General features: G+C 35.7%; 2 protein-coding genes across 2 annotated transcripts; one reads left to right on the top strand and one right to left on the bottom strand.

Moving 5' to 3' along the window:
- Positions 1-3,113: 3,113 nt before the first annotated feature.
- LOC103404429 (uncharacterized protein At5g39865) lies at positions 3,114-5,220 on the bottom strand. Its single transcript, XM_008343338.4, has one exon. The coding sequence runs from the start codon at positions 4,678-4,680 to the stop codon at positions 3,418-3,420; it is 1,263 nt and encodes a 420-aa protein (XP_008341560.1). The 5' UTR covers positions 4,681-5,220; the 3' UTR covers positions 3,114-3,417.
- Positions 5,221-16,585: 11,365 nt separating this feature from the next.
- LOC103404422 (homeobox-leucine zipper protein HAT7) lies at positions 16,586-19,082 on the top strand. The gene is made up of 3 exons (XM_008343328.4): positions 16,586-17,089; positions 17,243-17,658; positions 18,335-19,082. Exons 1-3 carry the CDS (start codon positions 16,990-16,992, stop codon positions 18,731-18,733), a joined length of 915 nt encoding a protein of 304 aa, XP_008341550.1. The 5' UTR covers positions 16,586-16,989; the 3' UTR covers positions 18,734-19,082.
- The last annotated feature ends 1,853 nt before the right edge of the window (positions 19,083-20,935 follow it).

The following is a 20,935-nucleotide window of genomic DNA, read 5'->3' as shown; positions in this document are numbered from 1 at the left end:
TTTCTTTCTTCATCTCTTGCCTCACCTGATCAGTTAAACAAAGAGATAGAGAGAAAATATGAAGTCATGACATGCAAGTGTTTCTCCGCCTAATTGGTCTGAAGTAATTTAGTCAAAACACTGATGCAAACGATGACCCATTCAATATGCTCCATCAACACGTTTGACCCGATTATTTGAAACCTACCATTCTTGGAAGGCAAGCAATCAGCAAGCACCCTGGAAGATCAGCAACTGGGACTTCACTCCAAGTAACAACCAGAATTAATGTTAAATATTTCAGATATCATTAATTTCATCACAGTTGTGGTTGTTAGTTTTCATCATTTAAGGTTTAAGCTTCACAACTCCCTCTGCCTCCCCATCAACTACTTCCTAATTTTTTTATGATGTTCTTCATCTGCCAACCAGTCATTGTGCACTTATTTATACACTTATTCAGCATCACAGCAGCTACTCCTGCTCAAGTCTTTACTTTCAAACGACCCCGTGACGTTCTTCCAACTTTAAAATCATGTTGTTTTTTTTTTTTGAGCCACCATCTACGGAGCAGTTGTAGGTTGCGGCTACCCTGTGCGGCAAGTTCTAGAAACGGGTGGGGCCGAAAGGGTCCAGATGCAGTGTCTGTCGCTTCTGAGATATCTATTTTTGGACGCGTTTCACAAAAGTATAAGTGTATTTTAATCTCACCTCATTTTACACTGGTCTCACTCGATGTGAGAGTTGTCCTAATTTAGGAGAATCATGCTTTATAAGATTGATTAATCAATTGGTTTTGGATCATGAGATCTCAGCTTTATGGTCATTGCAGATTATGAATCTTCACTGACTTTGCTCCTCCTACGCTTTGTTTGGTTCATGGTTTGTTTAAGACTCCCATCATTCAAAGCATATTATTATACAACTAGAAAGCCTGGAACTTGCTTCCCCTTTCACTTTCCAGGGAATCAGCCGAACATAGGGCAAACGCGCCTGATACTTGGCAATTTCTTAAACGAGCTGTTAATCGAATGCAAAACGATATGAAAATAGCAGGTCTTAGGTTAATTTGTTAAAGAGTCAGGTCGTTATCGAGTCACTTGTTAAGAATTCATTAACGAGTCGGATCATTAACTCTTTTTTTTTTTCAAAGTTGTACTAAGTGGCAACCCAAATGCAACTTTTAGATAATGTCGTTACCCTTTTAAATTAATGGGACTGTTTTATTAAATGACATAATGTTTTCGACAAGAAATAGTTGTTCATTACACTCTTTTCTTCCTATCCCTTTCTTTTGGAAATGGATCCTGACACCCAATCCTCTTCATCAAATAATTCGGATCCTTGAAATTTGATCCAACGGCTAAAAATATGGGCCCACTTTAAAAGTTATAATAACTTTAGCCCTTGAATCAAATTTTAAGGACTCAAATTGTTTAATGATGAGAATTAGGTATAATGGATACAGAGATGATCTCCTTCCCTTTCTTTTTGGTCACCACATTAATGTGCCCTCTATTTCTTAACAACCCAAATTGATATGATTTGATTGGATGCAAAGTGTCACGTAGCCAATTGTGTTTTTTTTTTTGGAACAAATCACGTAGCCAATTGTTACATCCGATGTTAGAGCTTTTTCCGCCTTACCCACCATGTTAACTGCTACAACGACATTTCAATAGGACTGTCCATTTATGACTGTTCTCGCACTCTATGAGACCAACTTAGAATTAATGAGAGTGAAATACAAAGAGTTTCATGCTTTTATGGAAATATTTACGAATAACGTGGTCAGGTGGTCATAATCAAAATTTTTAAGATCTCAGAAAAGAAAGAATCCAATGCCACGAACAAAGTTTTACAACACTCATCATCCGATAAGTACCCAAATAATAAAAATACGTGATGCGTATTAAACTTAAGATGATATATTCTTGATTATAAGTAAGAGCCCTTGCCTCGAAACCCTAATATGACTTTGATTGCCCAAACGAGAGATGAGAATAGGAAAGGAGAGATGGTAAAAATTTTGGCACTCAATATTCATTAATTTGTATTGTGTTAGTGTCCCTTAGCGGCACCATGTCATGATATTGTATTCTGCCTGCGTAGTCAACCTAATTTCTATATAAAAACTAGTCTGCGGCTTCGTTCATTCGCTTCAGGTGACTCCAAGTTTTTTTATACACTTTGAGGGCCACACATTTGCTTTGACAACAAAGCTAAAGATAAAGGGGGCATTTGTTTATTTTGCAGAACCTAATTTTTCAGAAACTTTTATTTAAATATACAGAAAATATTAGCAAGACTCACTCAAAAAGCTGTCATTATTTCACATGACGTCTTGAATATTGTTTAACATTTTATATGTAATGAGTTATAATTTTATACCAAAAATTACAATTTGACACAAGTGTGTAAGTTGCAAGTTATTATTAAAATAAATCAAAATAGAGTAAATTTTTACGCATGTCAGATGTCAAATTATATTTTGTCTGTGAAAAGAATTGAGTATGTTTCAAATTGGTGAGAAGTCGAAAGACGGTGGATTGACTAGGGCACTAAACTTTTGTTGTTTCGCCGACATTGACCCTTGATGGTTTCATCCACCTAATGTGCTTGGCATGAACATGACGCATCAAAGATGTTGGATGACCCCTTCTATCTCTGAGATGGTTAAAGCCAACTACTATCCAAATACAATACACCATAAAATAATATTGTGTATGAATAAATTATTCAAGCTACGATTTTACGCTTAACTATAATAATATTGATTTGTTTCTTGTATAATATATAGGAGTCGATAGTTGTACAATCGGTGATAAAGTAGATTTCTCGTTGGTGATAATTTTGGCATCAATTTTAAGTCAAGTGTTTGTAATTAGAAAAAGAAAATTCAAAATATCATGATGAAGAAGGAAATAAACTTGTGTGGCCGCATCCAATTATGTTTTTAATTGAGAATTTCTGACAACAGTATGATGCTCTATATTTTAATCTCGTATGACCTTACACTAGTTTCATTCAGTGTGAGAGTTGTCTTAATCAGGTTTAGTACGTGAAACAAGAACAAATAGCTGACAATCTACAATGCATGGACAAGGAAACAGAAATACAACATGATACAGGTATACGAAGAGATACCACCATGTCCATTCATCATGGCTGACAATATGCATTTCAAATGTGGCCTTCAGATTCTTGCAAAGGTTCATATAGTCTTACAATACAAGGCTTTCTCATATAGGTTGAGGGAACCTATATCTGCTTGAAAGATTATTCCACTGTTTCCTATTGCAGTTTTTTTTTCTTTTCTCATCAAATGTACCAAAACTCTTTACTGTACAACAAACAACTCGCCAACAAAAAAACCCAAAAGAGAAGAAGAAAATAAGCACAAAAATGGTTAAAACTAATCAGTACCTGAATTTAGGACTAATAGCAACATATGGGGCAGCGTATTAGGCCATTTTCGTTACAATCCGGGCAGCGTTGGAACCCCGATTCACCCTCCTCCGCCTCCTCCTCCTCCTCTTCTTTGCCGTCGCGATCAATGTCTTCGTAATATATCTTACAGCTCCCTGAACATGTTTCGCAAGGCACAAACCTTATATCCCCACAAGCATCACAAACTCCACCACCATCTCCGCCGCCACAACCGCCATCCAATTTTTCACAGGAATCGAGCAACTTTTCGAGCTTTCCGTCTTCGTGCAATTGCCGAATCTCATCGGCTCCGCCAACGTACTTGTTCCCCACAAACACTCTGGGCAGCGGAGCCACATTGTACCTGTCCTTGAGGAGCTCCCTCAGCTCCTCCTTGAACCCCGAATGCATCGACACGTCCCGCTCGTCCACCCGGACCCCTATGCCCTTCAGTATCACCCGCACGTGGCAACAATCCTCGTACGTCTTCCGTACCCCTCGGAGGCTCGTGAAGTACAACACCACTCTGTCCCTGCCCTTCTTGTCCTGGACCTCCAACACGTCATTGCAGGCCCAAGCCGGCTCCTTGCTGACTACCAAATGCGCTAAATCGAAGGGATCTTCCTCGGATTTGATCTCCGATAATGATTTCCGGAACGCGGAGATCACATCCGGATCAAAATCTGCAATCAAAGAATTGGATTTCACCTGATCATTGTCATCCGATATTTGAAGCCACATTGGCTGCGGCTTAGGGGGAGAGTTCCCATTTTCTTGGAATCTCGATTTCTGGCGGTCGGAAGGGGAAATCGGCCTCGGACACAGGTCCCGAACAACGTCGAAAGAAAAGCTCCGAAGGTGATGGGCTGGCGACCTGAGAGGGCTCATGTCCTCGAGGCCTTCCATCAACTCCCATGTATTGATCGTCTCCGGCTCGCCCGGCGGAGTCCTGGTCGGAGTTTTTGGCACAACTTTTGGGATTTTCGCTTCGATCATATTCGACCACGTCTTGGCTTCGATTAGTCCCACTGAGAATTCCTTGTTCTCGTGCTCGATCATGTTCTCGTTGGTATCATCGCATCCGTTAGCAATTACTCTGTTTTCAGGGCGGTTGAGAGAACCTAAAGTGGAGGAGGTGAGGGCGACGACATGGTTGCTGTCACCTTTGGTCTGCGGCGGGTGGTGGACATGCATCGAGTAGCTTCGGGAAATCGGAGAAATGGCGCTTTCGCAGTGCCGGCACCGCTTTTCCTTCGAGGTTGCGCAACCCATCGGACCCCAAAACCGCCGAAGCTCGATTGGATACAAACGAGATTCGATCAAAAATCAAAAGGGTGTTTTTCTAAACGATCGGAAATGGAATTCCTCAGGAGAAAATGGGAAATTGTTGGATTATGAAGAAGGATTAGAAAACCATTCCTCTCCTTTCTTCTTTGTGAATATATTTGCTTGACGAGAGATATAGACACACGTGAGAAACTCGCATTAATGGCGGAGAGACTCGAAACTGTGGATTTTCTCGGAAGAGACCTGGAGGAGAAAAACGACGAAGAAGTGGATTTTCTGGTCCTGGAAATTTGCAGTCCGTGAGGGAGAGGACAAACGGAATGAGATTCCAGAAGGGAAAGGGAACAAAAAGTTGGGAGGAGGTAATGGAATGAACGGAATGGAAAAGTCAGAGAAGGAGGGCGAAGACCATTGTGACTAAGTTCCCACCTCCGATCCCCACAAGCCGTCTCTCGAAAACAAAAAAATCGAAAACTGCAATGGAGTGGAAGCAAGAACCCAACATTCCCCAAAAGAATGTGTCAATATATATATATATATATATTTGTGCCTTGACTTGGCAACAAATTAGAATTTTTACTAGAAAAGTCCTCGTAGTTTACTTGAATTTTCACATACGTTATGCTAATGAAATAGTTTATTGCTTATAATGAAATGCAAGTGTTGCATGTAGTCAATATCTTAGTAAAAATTTTACCGACTTATGTGTTTTGGGTTTAAAATTTCTCTCTTTGCTAAGTAAGTGCAATAACTTCGTATCCTCGTAATTTATTTGAATTTTTACTTTCAATCATGATTTTTTCTCACATCTTCGTCCCATGTGTTTTCACTTGAGCATTGATTGTCAACTAACTTGCTTTTTCTTTTCATTATTGTGCACATTTTCTCATTTAAAAATCCAATTTAAAAGAAATTTTGCCTCATAATAATGCTAAACTAATGAAATTTCTAATAAAGGAAATTGTAGCAATACCCACTCAATTTTAATTTAATTGGAGTAATGGTCCCTCATTTAAAAATTCATGACCAATGATCCTTTAACTCATTAAAATGAGCATCTATAGTCCTTTTTGCTAACTTCGTTAGAACTTCCATCAAAATGAGTCACATACCACACACGTGAGGCTAAATCAAGGGATAAATATGGAAAACCAAATGAAAAAAATTGTAGCAATGATATCTCAACCTTAACCCAATTGGAGAAATGGTTCCTCAAGTTTAACCCAATTGAAGCAACGATCCCTTAATTTTAACTCAATTGTGGCATAGTCCTTCTAAGATGAGTCATTTTGACGGAATTATGACAAAGTGACAAAAAGAAACATAGCTGCACGTTTTGATGAGTTAAGAAACTATTAGTGGACTATTGCTACAATTTTTTTCTTTCTAATACATTATGGAAAATATTAGTACAATTTGTTTCTTTTATTTGACTAAACTAATGAAAAAGTAGTTGAACTTTCTTTATTACTTAAAAAATAATACAATAATTTTGCTTGAAGGATAATGTTATTCATACACTTTTTTTTTACCTTTCACATATTTTTATTAAGTTTTGTTCATTAATTTTTTTAAATTTATTCAATTCAACGATCAGAAATTAAAAAAATGTGTAAAATTTAAAAATAAATACGTAGATAGCACCAGCTTAAATAAATAATTTACCAATTTCAAAATTCTAGTTCACGCTCCAAATGTATCGATTTAGATTAAGTCAATATCAACCTGAAATGCGACTATAGCAAAAACACAACACAGGGGGCCCACAATTCCTCAACCTTCGCTTAAATCATTCAGGTCAAGCAGCGAATGGTGCTGCCTCGTCCGACTTCTGTCCTGTGGAGCCATTCGAGCAACAAATCCCGCAATTTGATAAATTTATTTAAATTTTGTATTGTTCGAGTTGATTCTAATTGTGTTTAAATTCTTGTTGACACGAACTCAATCTGTAATTGCCCTATGATTTTTTAAAGTTCATTTGTAAGTGTATTTAAAATGATTGAAATTTTTTTTAGAAAAAATGTTTTTTAACTTTCAAAAGCATTCGAAGTGCTTCTTGCATCTTTACCACAAAAAAAAAAGTGCTTATTGTGGAAATCATTTTAAGTACTTTTTCAATATTCATTTTTATTTTTATTAAGAATTGATTTCAAAAATATTTTTATTAAAAACGCGTTTAACAATTTTAAAAACATTTTCTTACCAACCCTTAGTGTAGTTACTAATTGTTACAACGGAAGTGACGTGTCGGGGAAACCGTACGAGATCAAAATATTAGACAGCAAAAAAGGAAGTTAACTTGACAAATTATAATAGTAAAAAAGCAAATAAAAATAGTATGATTAATTTCTATATTATCTTTGATTTAAAAATTATGAGTAAGCTTATTTAATATATAAAAAAAAAACATAAAACTAGTCACTTAGTACTACGGTCTAGTGGTATTCCTCTTTACTTGTAAGTGAGAGATCTTAGGTTTAACTATCGTCAAAGGCGAATTCGAATCACATAATTGCTAGTTCATTGTGAGATTAAACCCACCACCTCCTCTTAGTGTAAATAATATCAGTTGTTAAAAAAAAATGTAAAATTGATTACAAAGAGGGTTGCCTTAAACGAAAGAGGTTCAAATCTTGAAATGACGAGCACGCAACCAATTGATTCTTTGTCCATTTAGTGTAAATATATCATTGTATCCAAAATACAAATAATAATTTTTTATTTTACCCCCTTACATTTTCTAGAGAGTAATTTTGTCTTGAGAAATGCTAGGGATTACCTTTTAAAAGTGAGACTCTTCATAGACTCCATGTCCCCTCATGTTTTTGGCACAATATTTTATAAAATTGATACGAGAATTAGCGTTAAAATGTGAAGTGACAAAAAGTATATAAAAAGTTTCACTTTTGAGAAAATCCTCTTAACATTTCTCGTATGTTTAATCCTCTAGCCACCTTTTTTTTTAATAAATTCTCTAGCTAACTTTACTCAACTTAAAGTTACGAGAAAAGGTCGATAATTGGTATCACCATAGTTAATTGGGAGGCTATAATATAAGCTCGTCTAAATTTTACAGCTAGGACAGAGCATGGGGATTGGTTCTCTCATTAGAATGAGGTTCCTCTCCGGATCTTCTTTGTGAGGATTCCATGAATCTTTAAATCGTGTTCATTTATCGTATATTCTGCGGTTTTCGTCAGTTATTATTCATGTTTAATTTAAATAAAAATATTTAAAATAATTTATAGTCGTACGATGTACGATGAATGGACATGATTTGAGAATTCTCAGATTTTCACTAAAAGAATCCGAAGAGGATCCTCATTACTCTCATTATTACGTAGGCATGGTGAATTGGCACTCTCCACGTGAGGCCACGTGGACGCTTCTTGTATGCAGTTTCCAAGACCCACCCCACCATACTCCTTAAATTGCTAAATCTGATCTTAAATTAATGCAATCACTTCCATAATGGCTTCAACCGAACAAGGAACCACTTCATTATGCTTCGAGATTAAAAGATAATTGAAGATTTATTAGGCACGTCTGGGAATAATAAGATGACCATAATGAATGGTAGGATTCTAGAGACATTTTTCCGTATGTTTAGAATATGATCACATACGTCGTTATACAAATAGAGAGGCTTGAAAAAAAAAAGAAAAAAAAACCTCTCCCAATGACATATAACGGACAATTAAAAAAATACTATGTGTTCCAAGTATATTGAAAAATCTCTCGATTCCATCTTCTCTGTTACCGACTACATGCAATTGATGTGCATGCCCCCTTTCATTAAACTCAAAAGAAGATAAAGAAACATTAAATTGGAGTGAAACACCGACGAAGTGGTTTGAATACTTGTACTTTCAAAATGATCTAGGGTTGATCCCAAAACTTCATACACATAATAGTATTGAGGGAGGAGCTTTGTGACCAATTTTCTTTAGAAATAGCACGACGGAAAGTATGAAAAGATCTATTTAAAATGCAAAATAAGAGCAAAGCACAAATGAAATAGTACAATGATTTTGAATAAATGATGAAACTTGAAATACATGTATTAGATAAAAAAAAAAAAAGAATTACTCTATGAACTTTCTCTATTTAGAATTGACTTTAGATTAATTTTACCTGAGTGTCACATCATCATACTAATTGAATTTTTTTATTTAAATTTATGGTATGGAGCAATAATACATGGCATATCTTATATTTGATTCCAGACACTGGCGAATCACACGATGGTGGTCAAGAGATATTGAAATGCCTATATGAGTTTTTCTGACCCTCAGAAAAATGAACTGATGTAGTGAACCAATTGATTACTTAAAAAAAAAAAAAAACCGCAATCAATATATTTTTAGTTCATGGACTAGCTCTAACTTTATTCTAAATATTGTTATCGTGAAGGGAACATTGTGTTACAAAAAGGGAGTGACTAAGCAATTCATATTTAACTCCAAAAATTGCAACAAAAGAAAAATGATTAAATTCTTGTCAAAAAAAAAAGAAAAATGATTAAATTAGTTAACACATTTTGAAATGAAGAAATCATTAAATTAGTGGAACTTGACCACGTTTTGTGGGTGAGTGGCTTCTTGGATGGAATGTTTGTCTGCGTAGTGCTATCTTCTTGTTTAAGTTCATGGCTTCCACTATCCAACTAAATACTAATCATGTCCTAATAAAATATCTATTAGGTGTTTTGGGGAAATTGTATATCGGGGTTAGACATTTGAGACTTAGATCGGACGGCTCAGATTGTCTCTTTTTGATCTAATTTTGGAGATGACAATCAAACAAACTATTTCAGTGTGTCCGTAATAAGGGGTGATACCACATTTTATTTTACAAGTGAAAGTACACTTAAAAATAAAATTTCATTCCACTTATATAATAGCATACGGTGTATCTCCTCATATTCCGGGAACACTGATTTCTCATAGTTTACACGTGTTTTGAACCGCAAATTTCATTACAATATGTTTTACAAGAATGTTGCATGTTAATGGTGAAGATTATTAGTACAATTTTTACCCTAATAGCTTTATTGAACATCTTGTTCTTCAATAACATCGTCTTTGGGAGACTAAAGTCTTTACTTATTAACGAACAAATCAAGAAATTATTAGGCGTCACAAGAGATAAATGCTCATATCAGTGTCTTACTCATCACGTGGCCGAAACTTTTAGCACCTTGTTACCTAGCATATAAGTATATAATATTGATCACTCAGAAAAATATCTCCGTAGCTAAGGTAGAATCGCTCTCTCGCGTTTCGGCATGAGTTTGGGTAGCCCATCAAATTAAGCTTTCAGAGTAGCAAAACTGAAGAATGATGTAGCTGGATAGGCTTCTAATTTTTTGAAGAGTAACCGAGTATATAAGTCTACAATGTTTGAGCTGGGCCATCTGCAAATGGATTCAAATCTTTTGGGCCTTATTATCTACAGAAGTTTATGTTTTGGACTGAAACTGGTTTTTTCGTTAAATCTTTTGTGTGCGTAATAAGAAAAATGTTATAATCCATGAGTTGGTGACATGTCCTAATCTACGATACCAAGAAAAAAAAGAGGGAGGGAACAAGACCAGACATAGCAGAAAAGGCAAAAGGCTGAGATAAACGAAGTTTCTCGAAAACAAAAATGTTGCAAACTCTATGATCCTTTCCAAACTCCTTAAGGGCGTATCGCATGATCGTATTCAAGCCAAGAGGTAGGACAAAAGTGAATTATAAACATTTTTTTTTTCAAGTTGGAAAGAAGATTTTTTGAGAGAGCGGGAACAGGAAAAGGAGCATAACATATTCAACGATGGTGAGAGAGTACCAAGACTGGCTAGAGAAAATTGTTCGGAGTTTTCAGTTTAAACAATAAGGAACTTAGATGGAGAACAAAAAGAAGAAAGAAGTGTTTAAGAAGCTAATATGTATCTTACAAATTACTAAAAGCTCGTTTGGAAGAGTTTTTTTAATGACTGAAAGTGCATTTAATGGAAGTGTTTTTGAACTTGTCATGTGTGAATTAGAAAAGCTTATCCAAGGACAAAAATTCTATGGAAATACATTTATGATTCTTTTTTCTAAAATTTCGCAAACTCATTAAAACCATCAGTAACTTGATTTGATGAAAGACAAAAATATGAAGGAAAAAAAAAAAGTGTGCGAGAATCATTTTATTTTCCTTAATTATGTTTAGCTACTTGTATTTATATCCAGTGCATGCATAGCAAGCAAGCACCACATATCACTTACAAAACTTCTCTCTCTCTTTTTGGTTTTAATTAGTGGATGCAAAAACAGTATTAGCTTTCAAATGTGTCTATTCTTCTTTCCCATCTGGGGGGTAACCCCATCTGTTTAGGTCGAATTCAATTGGATACCTTGTGGATGCCACAATTCAATGCTTGTTTTTTGCTCATCTCTTTGGATGAAAGGGTCCCATCTGATTAAATGATATGATTAATAAGTTTGTGTATCAAAACAACCCAAAAAATATTATATAATATAGATAATGAACAATTAAAGAGGCGACCCCAAGCCAACAAAGCTCTCTGCTTTGCAAGGGTAGGCAGAGAGAGGGGAAACGTTTATCATACACAATTTTACACTTGCTTTGCAAAAAGATTATTTTCAAGACTTGCACTCTGACCTTTCAGTTACAAATAAACAATATTTCTATTGCGTTAATGCTCACCTCAAACAATATTTCATGGTTGGAGAATAGAAGAAGCATAATGCACATAACAATATATATATATATATTAAACTAAATAACATGGTTGAAGAACCCCCTTCAGAGAAAAAAGAAGGAAGAGAAAGGAGTTGGAAGCAGGGCACATGGAAACAGGAGGCCATGCGAGGAAGATTCCGAGCTCCCGTTCTTTAATTTATTTTTGAAATGAGCAACAAAGGAACAACATGGATCCACCCTTCTCCCAAGGGGGTACCCTCTAATCTTCTAATAAAGGCATGTGATTGTAAGAGGAGCTTTGTTGTAGGCCAGCTCAAATGCCGAATCATTTGTAGGTCCCACATTGCCCCAAAAATCCAACTTCTTTACCCTACCACTGTTATATAACTTGGAGATATTACTGAGAACATGATCCTCTTTGGATTTTTTTCCATTCGGATCATGCGGACCAAATAGTGTCAGTCGTTCACTTAAAATTGTACAGCTGAGATCAGTCTTTCTTTTCAGCTCTCACTCTTTTTTTTACCGATCCTTGCCTTCTTCTTTGGCGGCGATTGACGAAAAAGAACCGCAGAGAAAGAAAGGAGAAGAAGAAAATGAAAGGGGTTGAAGGTGAGGGTATGCAGTGGGAATTGGGAGGGGAGGGGGAGGTGAGGGATGGTAAGGATCCTGATGAATGGTCAGGGGATCTGGAGAGGATATGTTCCCATATTACTATGGCCTATTTGATGCTGAACATGTATTGTTATATAATTTAACTCTTTTATACGGCAGTGCGTAATTGATTTGAAATATAGTTGTTGTAGCGACAATTCCTTACTTATAAGTTCTCCTCCAAGAAGTGGGGTGGTGGTGGTAGCCATAGCCCTAGGAGGGTCTCTAGACAACGAATTTCCATTCCTTGGCCTATTACATTATACGTTTTAATTTTTCGAAATGACAATGCAAGATTAATTTGATATACAACTGTAATGATATTCCCATTACTTGAAGGTTCTTCTCGAAATGGGGATGCATGGTGGTGGTGGCCTTAGCCAATGTGGGACTCTAGACACAACAATTTACATCCCTCGGCCTATACCAAAACACAGTCGGACTTATAGTTGTAGGTATTAACACTAGAAAAGTGAAAGCGACAAATGGTTTCTCCTTTCATGGATAAATGACACGGACAATCCCATCCATTTTCCTCCTGAAGCCTTATCTGCTCAGCTTTCAAACCATAAAATTATGGGAGGACCAAACCAAAGTACTGAAGGGGAGTGGGAAGGAGAGAGAGATGCCCTAATTTCAACCAATGCGGAATCTCATGTGTTCTGCAATTCCCACTTCAATTATGTCTTGAACAATATGTGTCGGGGTGGTTACATAGCTGGGATTTAATTAATTAGGTCTACTAATTAAGATAATCACCTTAAACAAGCTAGTGTTTCACAACGGTAGTCCATCCTAAACAGGCTAGGCTTTTTTTTTTTTTTTTTTTTTTTTTAATGAGACTAGTTGATGATTTCGCTACGTAGTTCACTATTTTAAGAGTTGGAAAGACTTACAGAAACATTTTAGCTAGTGTACTTATTTATTACTAAAGTATCTATATTACAATTGAATTAGATCATCAAACATAAGCAATCATTTTTTACTTGTCTACGAATTACAGTCCGCATAAACATTATAAAAATACAAAGATTTTTTTTTCGCTTGTATTTCGAACTGCAAACGTTCTATAAGGAAAAATAGTTATTTACACGTAAGGAATTAAATATTCTTCGATATATACTAGGCAAGATATCTGAGAATATAGGTTAAAATATTTGGCTTTTATAAAAATACCATGCTAAAATGAATTGTAAATGATTTTATTTCTTCTACAGTAACTATGTTTCAAATCCCAAGGTGACACAGGAACAGCTCATATAAAATATTACATAACGTTTGATACAAAATAAACCAAAATTCTCCAGCAAATTACAGGGTCCACGAATATCAAACCGTTAACTTATTACATCTCCAGAGTAGGCGAATGGGTAACCGTAATCACAGTGCCACGTTTGTGTACAATCATTTTTCAGTTAAGCGTCATGTCATAATTTAATAGAATTTTTGATATTAAGGCTAACTGAAGTATGAATCTGTGAGCAACACATAACTTTCGATATAAAAGTGAGATGAAAAAACTAAGGGTAGTCATGGCCCTTTTTGAGATTTCGAGAGTCCTAACGCCTGTGCGAAATTTATAAAAGGGTCTCTCCTTAAAATAGTATTAAAAAAAAGTAAAACAATGTATTGATGTTATAAAACAATCACTTAAATCAACACTGATTGCAAGTTTACAAATGTCATTAATTATAATTTAAAAAGCTACAAACATAACCTTCACTAGGTAATCAAAAGCAGTTCAATCTTAAACAACTAAACATGAAAAAAAAAACTTCAAAACTCTAACTTTAAAGTCCACTTGAATATATAACCTTATTATATAATAAAATTGGAAAACTATCGTTTTTAGGGTGTTATTATTGACAATCAGAATATCTCATTGTACTAAAAAAATTTATATTGAGTGATGCTAGGGATACTAAATTTGTAGACAAAATTTTGTAAATTAAATGACATGTAAGTTGATTATTGGATTATTACTTAAGTATTGATAAACGTGATCATTTCTTATTGGTGACTCATCATTTAGTTCACAAATTTAGTCTCTCTAGCATTACCCTTTTATATTTAGAAATGAACAAAATTTACTCTTATAAGGAATGCATAATGAGATTTTAAAGTACTAACAAAAATATTTTTCTAAATATATAACATTATTACATAACATTAGATGGCAAAAATTTTGGGGGTCCCTTCAAATTTAGGGTTTTGTGCAACTGCACCTTTCGCTCCCTTTTAACACCCCCTCTGAGGGTAGTAAAGTGCGAATTTCACGATATTTAAAAGTAGTAAAATAAGAATTAGTGGGCCAAGATCTTACCACGTCATCGATTAATAGAAAAATTAATGGCTAGGCTAAGGAAATATCAAAATATCAGAAAAATCAAATTTTAGGTGTGAAAGTGATACAAAAAAAAGTAAATGTAGTAAAATGCGATTTTGGTGAAACTTGAGGGTAATAAAGTGGAAATTTACCTTCTTTTTTTTATGAAGCAAATGAGTATGCGACTTTCCAAGTTAGTCATTAGAGTGCAACTTTGCCTATTTTTTTCCCTACACCATTGAAGATGCTCTTAAACAACCGAAAAACTTAGTTATAGCCATAACCATTGTCTATTATTTTTTTCCCCTTGGATTCTGGAATTTCATGTTGCATGCCCAGTTTCCTCGTCACACATAATGTGATCTTTCGATGCATTGGGGAAGTATTTGATGTCAATATGATATTCTTCTTCTGTGGGTTTTCATATTGCCGTATTTTTCCACAAATCTTTCCTTTAATCACTTTTTCTCTATCCTTTACAATAAATTAAGGGTGCGTTTGTTGCACCGGATTATCTCGGACTGGACTAGCTTCAGGAACTAAGCTGGACTGGCTTAGACTAGACTAAGCTGGACTAACTTAGTAAGACGTTTGGTGCAGTATCGGACTAAGCTGGACTAAGTTTTTGGCCATTTTTAATTCACTTAAAAATTAAACAAAAATTAATAATAAAAGGGGTGAAGTCTGGAGATGAATGGAACCAAGAACATTTTCTTTCCCTTCCTTCCTATATCCTTCATCGTTTATCTCTTCCCCATCATTTTCTCTCTGTTAAATCCTACATCAATCTCTTAATTTTCTTCATTGATTAAGAGAATTTGTATTGGGGTATTGGAATCCAAATTACCTCGCTGTCAAAATGCAGAGCCTTTATACAATCAAGATCTGGTTTGCATTCTAGAAGCTTTTCACAATCAACATCCAAATCTTCCATCCCTCTCCTTTGCACTTGAAATTCGTGAGCATATCTGGAAGATGGGGTGAGTTTGTGGTTTGGAGGTCTTGCCCTTCGATTTTCAAAATCCCCAAATCAAATAAAAAAAATCTCAGCCCTCTCAATTCCAAAGACCCAACCCTCCCGAGAACTCCTCCAATTTTCAAAAAGCCAACTTCCCGATTCCAAGCACCACCGACGGCTTGGCCATGATGACAACGATGCAGAAAAAGAAGCGAGGCCCGTGAACTGGAACTGGATGTTCGCCTCATTTTCGTAGTCCTGCTTAATACCAAGCGAAAGCAGGGGACTAGCTAATGAGGTTTAGCGAAGAGCGGAGTGCCTCGTAGTCGAGGCGAGTCCCACTTATTCTAGTCCAGAGCCTTACAAACATAGGATTATAGTCTTATTTAAGCTAGTCCAAGCCAGTCTCTCCTAAGGAGGTGTAACAAACACCCCCTAAAGGGACAAAACTTCCCTCATTCTTAACATGACATCGTTTCACCACGTAACATTATAATTTCAATTATTCATTCTCTTTATCATTATCTATTTATTCAATTTAAAAAATATTTAGTTATTCAGTTAAAATTTTAAAAAGACAAGATGTGTAGTCCACCACTAATCGCAATATTATCTTAAGTTAAATCGTACTAATGTATAGGTTTCTCCTTTTACATTTTTACATGGAGAGAAAATGAGAGTACAAAAATTACAATACTAAATTGATTTTACTATGATTTGGTCTTATGACATTGTTTCACAATCTTAAGGTAAACCGTACAAACGTATAGTTTTCTTCTGTTGCATTTTTAAGTGGAGGGAAAACGAGAGTACAAAATTACACCACTGAATTAACTTTACAATAATTTGGTCTTACGACATTGTTTTAAGAGGAGGGTTTTAAAAATATTTAACCCTAGTTGAATATTTCTCAATACATTTTTTTTTCACAGTATCCTTATTACAAATGATAATGTTAATAGATTAAATTATTAGCTAGTTGTTAAGAATGAGGAGAATCAATTAGAATCGAACTCATACAATATTTTTTTTTTCGACACTGCCATAAACGGTCATCTGCTTTTCTCAGGAAAAAGGATCCTCGCCGGATCATTTTCCTTGGGATCCGGGAGATTCCGTGATCATGATCGTTTATTGTACATCATACGGTCAATTTTTTTTTCTGACTACAAGATGTACGATGAACGATCATGATCACGGAATTCTCTGGATCCCTAAAAAAATGATCCGGCAAGGATCGTTTTCCTTTTCTCAGTATATTGTTTGTGAGGTATTTGTGTATAATATTGGAGGAGAGCTTTCGTGGACCCATCCTAGGATATGGATCTCTCTCTCTCATTTTCTCTCTCTCTCTCTCTCTCTCTCTCTCTCTCTCTCTCTCTCTCTCTCTCTCTCACCTAAAAATCGCTGTCTTTCAGTTTGCGCACCCATCTCACCCATCCCCTTTCTCTTTCTGAAAGCCCTGTCAGCCATGAGAGTGAGAGCCAGCACCACCATAATCTAAAGCTCCCCTCCGTATAAAATTTGTTCCAAAAAACTCACAGTACCATCGGGATTTTTAGTACATGATGCTTCCTTATTTCTATGCTATGCTTTTCATTCCTGCATGAAAAAAAAATCCAAGTCTTATTATTATTATTTTTCATAGCTCACATCACATATGATGGCCTTCCCTCCTTGTCACAGTTTCATGTTTCAAACCCATGAAGATCCAGACCTCCACCTTGCTAATTCCTCTTGCCCTCCTCAGCACTTCCATGGTTTCTCTTTCTCATTTTTTTTTTCTTTCATTTATATAGTTTGTGATTTTCGACCAAAAAATTTATACTTTGTGATTCATTAAATTGATTAATGAATAGATGGGGTGTTTAATTATTGATTACTTTTTGTGGTTTTTTGTGGGCTCTCTGCAGGTGGTGGAATGCCTTTTATGATGAAGAGATCACTGTCGTTTTCAGGCGTTGAGAACAATAGATGCCACCATCACGACCAAGAAGCGGCGCTGCATGGAGGAGGAGGAGGGGATGATGATTTGTCGGACGACGGATCCCAGATGGGAGAGAAGAAGAAGAGGCTGAATCTTGAGCAGGTCAAGACTCTGGAGAAGAGCTTCGAAATGGGGAACAAGCTAGAACCGGAGAGAAAAATGCAGCTGGCTAAGGCACTCGGTTTGCAGCCGAGACAGATCGCTATATGGTTTCAGAACAGAAGGGCAAGGTGGAAGACAAAGCAGTTGGAGAAAGACTACGATGTTTTGAAGAACAAATTTGATGCCCTTAAGGCTGACAATGATGCCCTTCAGGCTCACAATAAGAAGCTTCAAGCTGAGGTAATCGATTAAGTTAATTAATTAGCTCAAGTTTATAACTTTTGAAGAATAAATTGTTGCAGCCTTAAGCATAACCAAGCTGGCTAGAGCAGATGTGCTCCATGCTCTGCACTCTAGTTTGAATTTCGTCCTGTAATTTAGATTAGATGAAAGTAGAATATCGCAGACTGATTTTCTCCTCCATTCCTCAATTTTCTTCTCGGATGAAAACCAAGTTTGCAGTTTGAATCTTCATCTCCCTAATTTCATTGCAGATTGACCTTCTTCTTCCTTCCTTCCTTGGTTTTCCTGAGGTGTACATAGAGTTTGAAGTAGCTAGAAAATGCTAATTTTTCTTTTAAACATTTAATTAAATGATTAAATAACTTGTTATTGTAAGAGGAATATTTATTTATAGCATCAGCATTGATTATGGTGCATTATGATTACTAGGACATCTTAATCTCAATTCTACTGGATGCTGGATCAACTCCTGATCCAATGCACATGGAAATATATAATTAGTATCAAAAGTCATAGTAATATTCCCTAATTATTTTATCTTAATCAGTGTCAGTCTGTAAGATGTGCATCTTAATGAACAAAGGTACTTTAATCTGAGTTGCTTCAAAAGTTTACCTAACTCCAATTGTTTAGATATTTATATTTGTTTGGTTTAAAATTAAATATGATGCAGTTATTGACTCTAAAAAGCAAAGATTCATCAAATGAAGGAGGGTTTAATTTCAAGAAAGAAATTGATCAGGGTTCTTGGAGCAATGGAAGTGAGAACAGTTTTGACCACCACCACCACCACCACCATCTCAACTTAGAAATTTCAAGAACAACGGCAACCACCAGCAGCCCACCTTCTGATTCTCCTCATATGAACGGAAAAAACCTCTTTCCACCGTCCTCCTCCTCCCTCATGTCTGCAAGCACAACCCAACTCCTCCAAGGATCATCGAGGTCAGATCTTCAGTCCCTCAAACTTGATCAGATGATTCAGGACGAAGGATTGTGCAGCATGTTCAATGGCATTGATCAAGAGCAGCAAGGGTTTTGGCCATGGCCTGAGCAGCAGCATTTTCATTAATTGGATTGATCATCCAATTAAATTCCAAACCCTGAAGATTAATTACATTATTCTCAAGCAAGTTTGGCCAAGGCTCAGTGATCAGACAAGTAATTAAAAAACAATTGGGAAATTTTTTCCTATGAGTTTTAATTAAATATTCAAGGTTTTTTTTTTTTGATGTACAGAGTTCCACTTTTGCTTCATCAATTTCATCAGTTGGGCTGAAAAATCAGTGTGGGGGAATTGATTTGGCTCTGAATAATACTTCAATTCTAGTTTATATCCCAAATTTTTCTAGATTGTCTAGGCTTGTTAATTTTCTGGGTTGCACTCAGATCATATTAAGAATTTTTTCTTGTTCGAGCAATGTTCTAGTCTAATCTAAACTACATGAAGATATTCAAACTTGAGTGCCGAGAAATAACCAACTTGGTTACGCTCAATTTTACAAGACTACGTACAGTACACTACAAAAAGATTTAGCTAAATAATTAAGTTATATATATACACACACATGTGCCAGTGAGTGGATTTCCAGCACTGCCATGGAGCATATGGGACGTGAGATCAAAAGGATTCTCTTCACCTGCAAAATTTTCAATTTTCTTTTTTAATTTCTATGTTTGTTGGTGCTTTGGGGATCATGATATATTGTAATATAAAACAATTTCTATATATAGAATTGCTCTGTGGAAATAAGTTGCAGACTTGCAGTGATGAGAAAAAGCTGACTTCATATAGCAGATTAGCTACAGAAGTGTTCATAAAGATTAAAGCCTTAAAGGTAACTGTGAGGAAAATCTCTGTGGGAGGTAAAGATCGAAGGGTCAATTAAAGAGGTGGGAAAACGAGGGTTGAGTGGTAGATTCTGAGCACACATTCCAAGTCGAAAGAAGCCAAAGAGATGGGAGGAGAAGGAAAACAAATGGATTCATTGGACTGTAAATAATATTTGTGAGGGTTTTTGAAGGTGACGTTTGTATATTTCCATCTGACAAGATAAAGTATCTACCTGTGTATATCCATGTGACCTACTGCCACACCATATGTGAATCCCTTCCTAAACCAGATTTTCTGTTAGTAGTGTGAACCTCACGTAAAAGTAACTAAAAAACTTTGCATAAACTTATAAAGAATTGAAATCCTCCTGCTAGCTAATTGACTAAGACAAAATTTCAATTACTTTCATAATATATCAAAGTATGTTAATTTATCTACGTAATTACTTTACGATACGGTCATAGAAGTTAACTTTTCATGAAATATATCTTTAATTTTTTTTGGGTCCATTTCATGACATATATCTATTATCAACAGAGCCTTAGAATACTCGAGTACTTATCTTTTGAGTGGTCACATCATCCAAGTTCTATATATTTGTAGTTTTCTTGAGTTAGGTACTATTACAAAAGATTTCTTTTCTTGTGTAATCTATGTATCATTTTCAATAGGATTTGATAGAAATTGTGTTGATGGGTTGGTGTTTAGGAGACCGAAATGGTCATATCAAGTTAACCAATGAAAACAAGGTCACAACAGTTAACCACTAATTAATAAAACTATATGTATAACTTTGGAATCTGCGGTGAATGTCAGTGGATGAATGAGAATTAGGATAGATTAATAGTTTGACTCCTATCAATTGTAACCTCGAAATTGTTGTACAACATGCAAGGTTATGTACATACGCTTGGCAGCACACACATATATATGCACATATATGCCTTTAGTTAATTGTTGTCATTAGATCTTCTTCAATTCATTCGATCTAACAGCCATAAATGGTGATGGATTTGTTGAAGGTAAAACAGAGTATGTATATAGCACCACCCTTCATATAATGCTTGGCTACATTAATCCCATCTCGCTTACAATGTGAGTTATATATACGCATGTAGTACTAGCTAGCATGTGGAGTACATGTGAAAATGTAAGGCTTCTGTCTCCTTCAATTTAGACCATAAGTATTTAGTCACATGTTTAAGCTGGGAACTGGAAAGTATATCTTATTAATTCAATGCCCTCATCATGAAACTATGAAATTTGGCATGAATTTCCAGTACATGATTGACATGATTACAAAATTAGAGGGATGCTTATGATTAATACACACACACACACACTGTTCAGTGACGTTTCTTCTGCAGTCTGCAGGAGGAAGGGACTAGTCGAATATGATCCATTCATGTCACCTTCCATCCTCTCTTGATCCGTGCATCT

This window comes from Malus domestica, chromosome 17, assembly GCF_042453785.1.
Source record: "Malus domestica chromosome 17, GDT2T_hap1".
Taxonomy (NCBI): Eukaryota; Viridiplantae; Streptophyta; class Magnoliopsida; order Rosales; family Rosaceae; genus Malus; species Malus domestica.
This window is presented reverse-complemented; position numbering and strand designations above follow the sequence as displayed.

Excerpts from the sequence above, each read along its gene's own strand:
- LOC103404429 (XM_008343338.4), bottom strand. The coding sequence starts at position 4,680 with ATGGGTTGCGCAACCTCGAAGGAAAAGCGGTGCCGGCACTGCGAAAGC.
- LOC103404422 (XM_008343328.4), top strand. The coding sequence starts at position 16,990 with ATGATGGCCTTCCCTCCTTGTCACAGTTTCATGTTTCAAACCCATGAA. Across the intron at positions 17,090-17,242 it reads CCCTCCTCAGCACTTCCATG|GTGGTGGAATGCCTTTTATG; the intron begins GTTTCTCTTTCT and ends GGCTCTCTGCAG. Across the intron at positions 17,659-18,334 it reads ATAAGAAGCTTCAAGCTGAG|TTATTGACTCTAAAAAGCAA; the intron begins GTAATCGATTAA and ends AATATGATGCAG.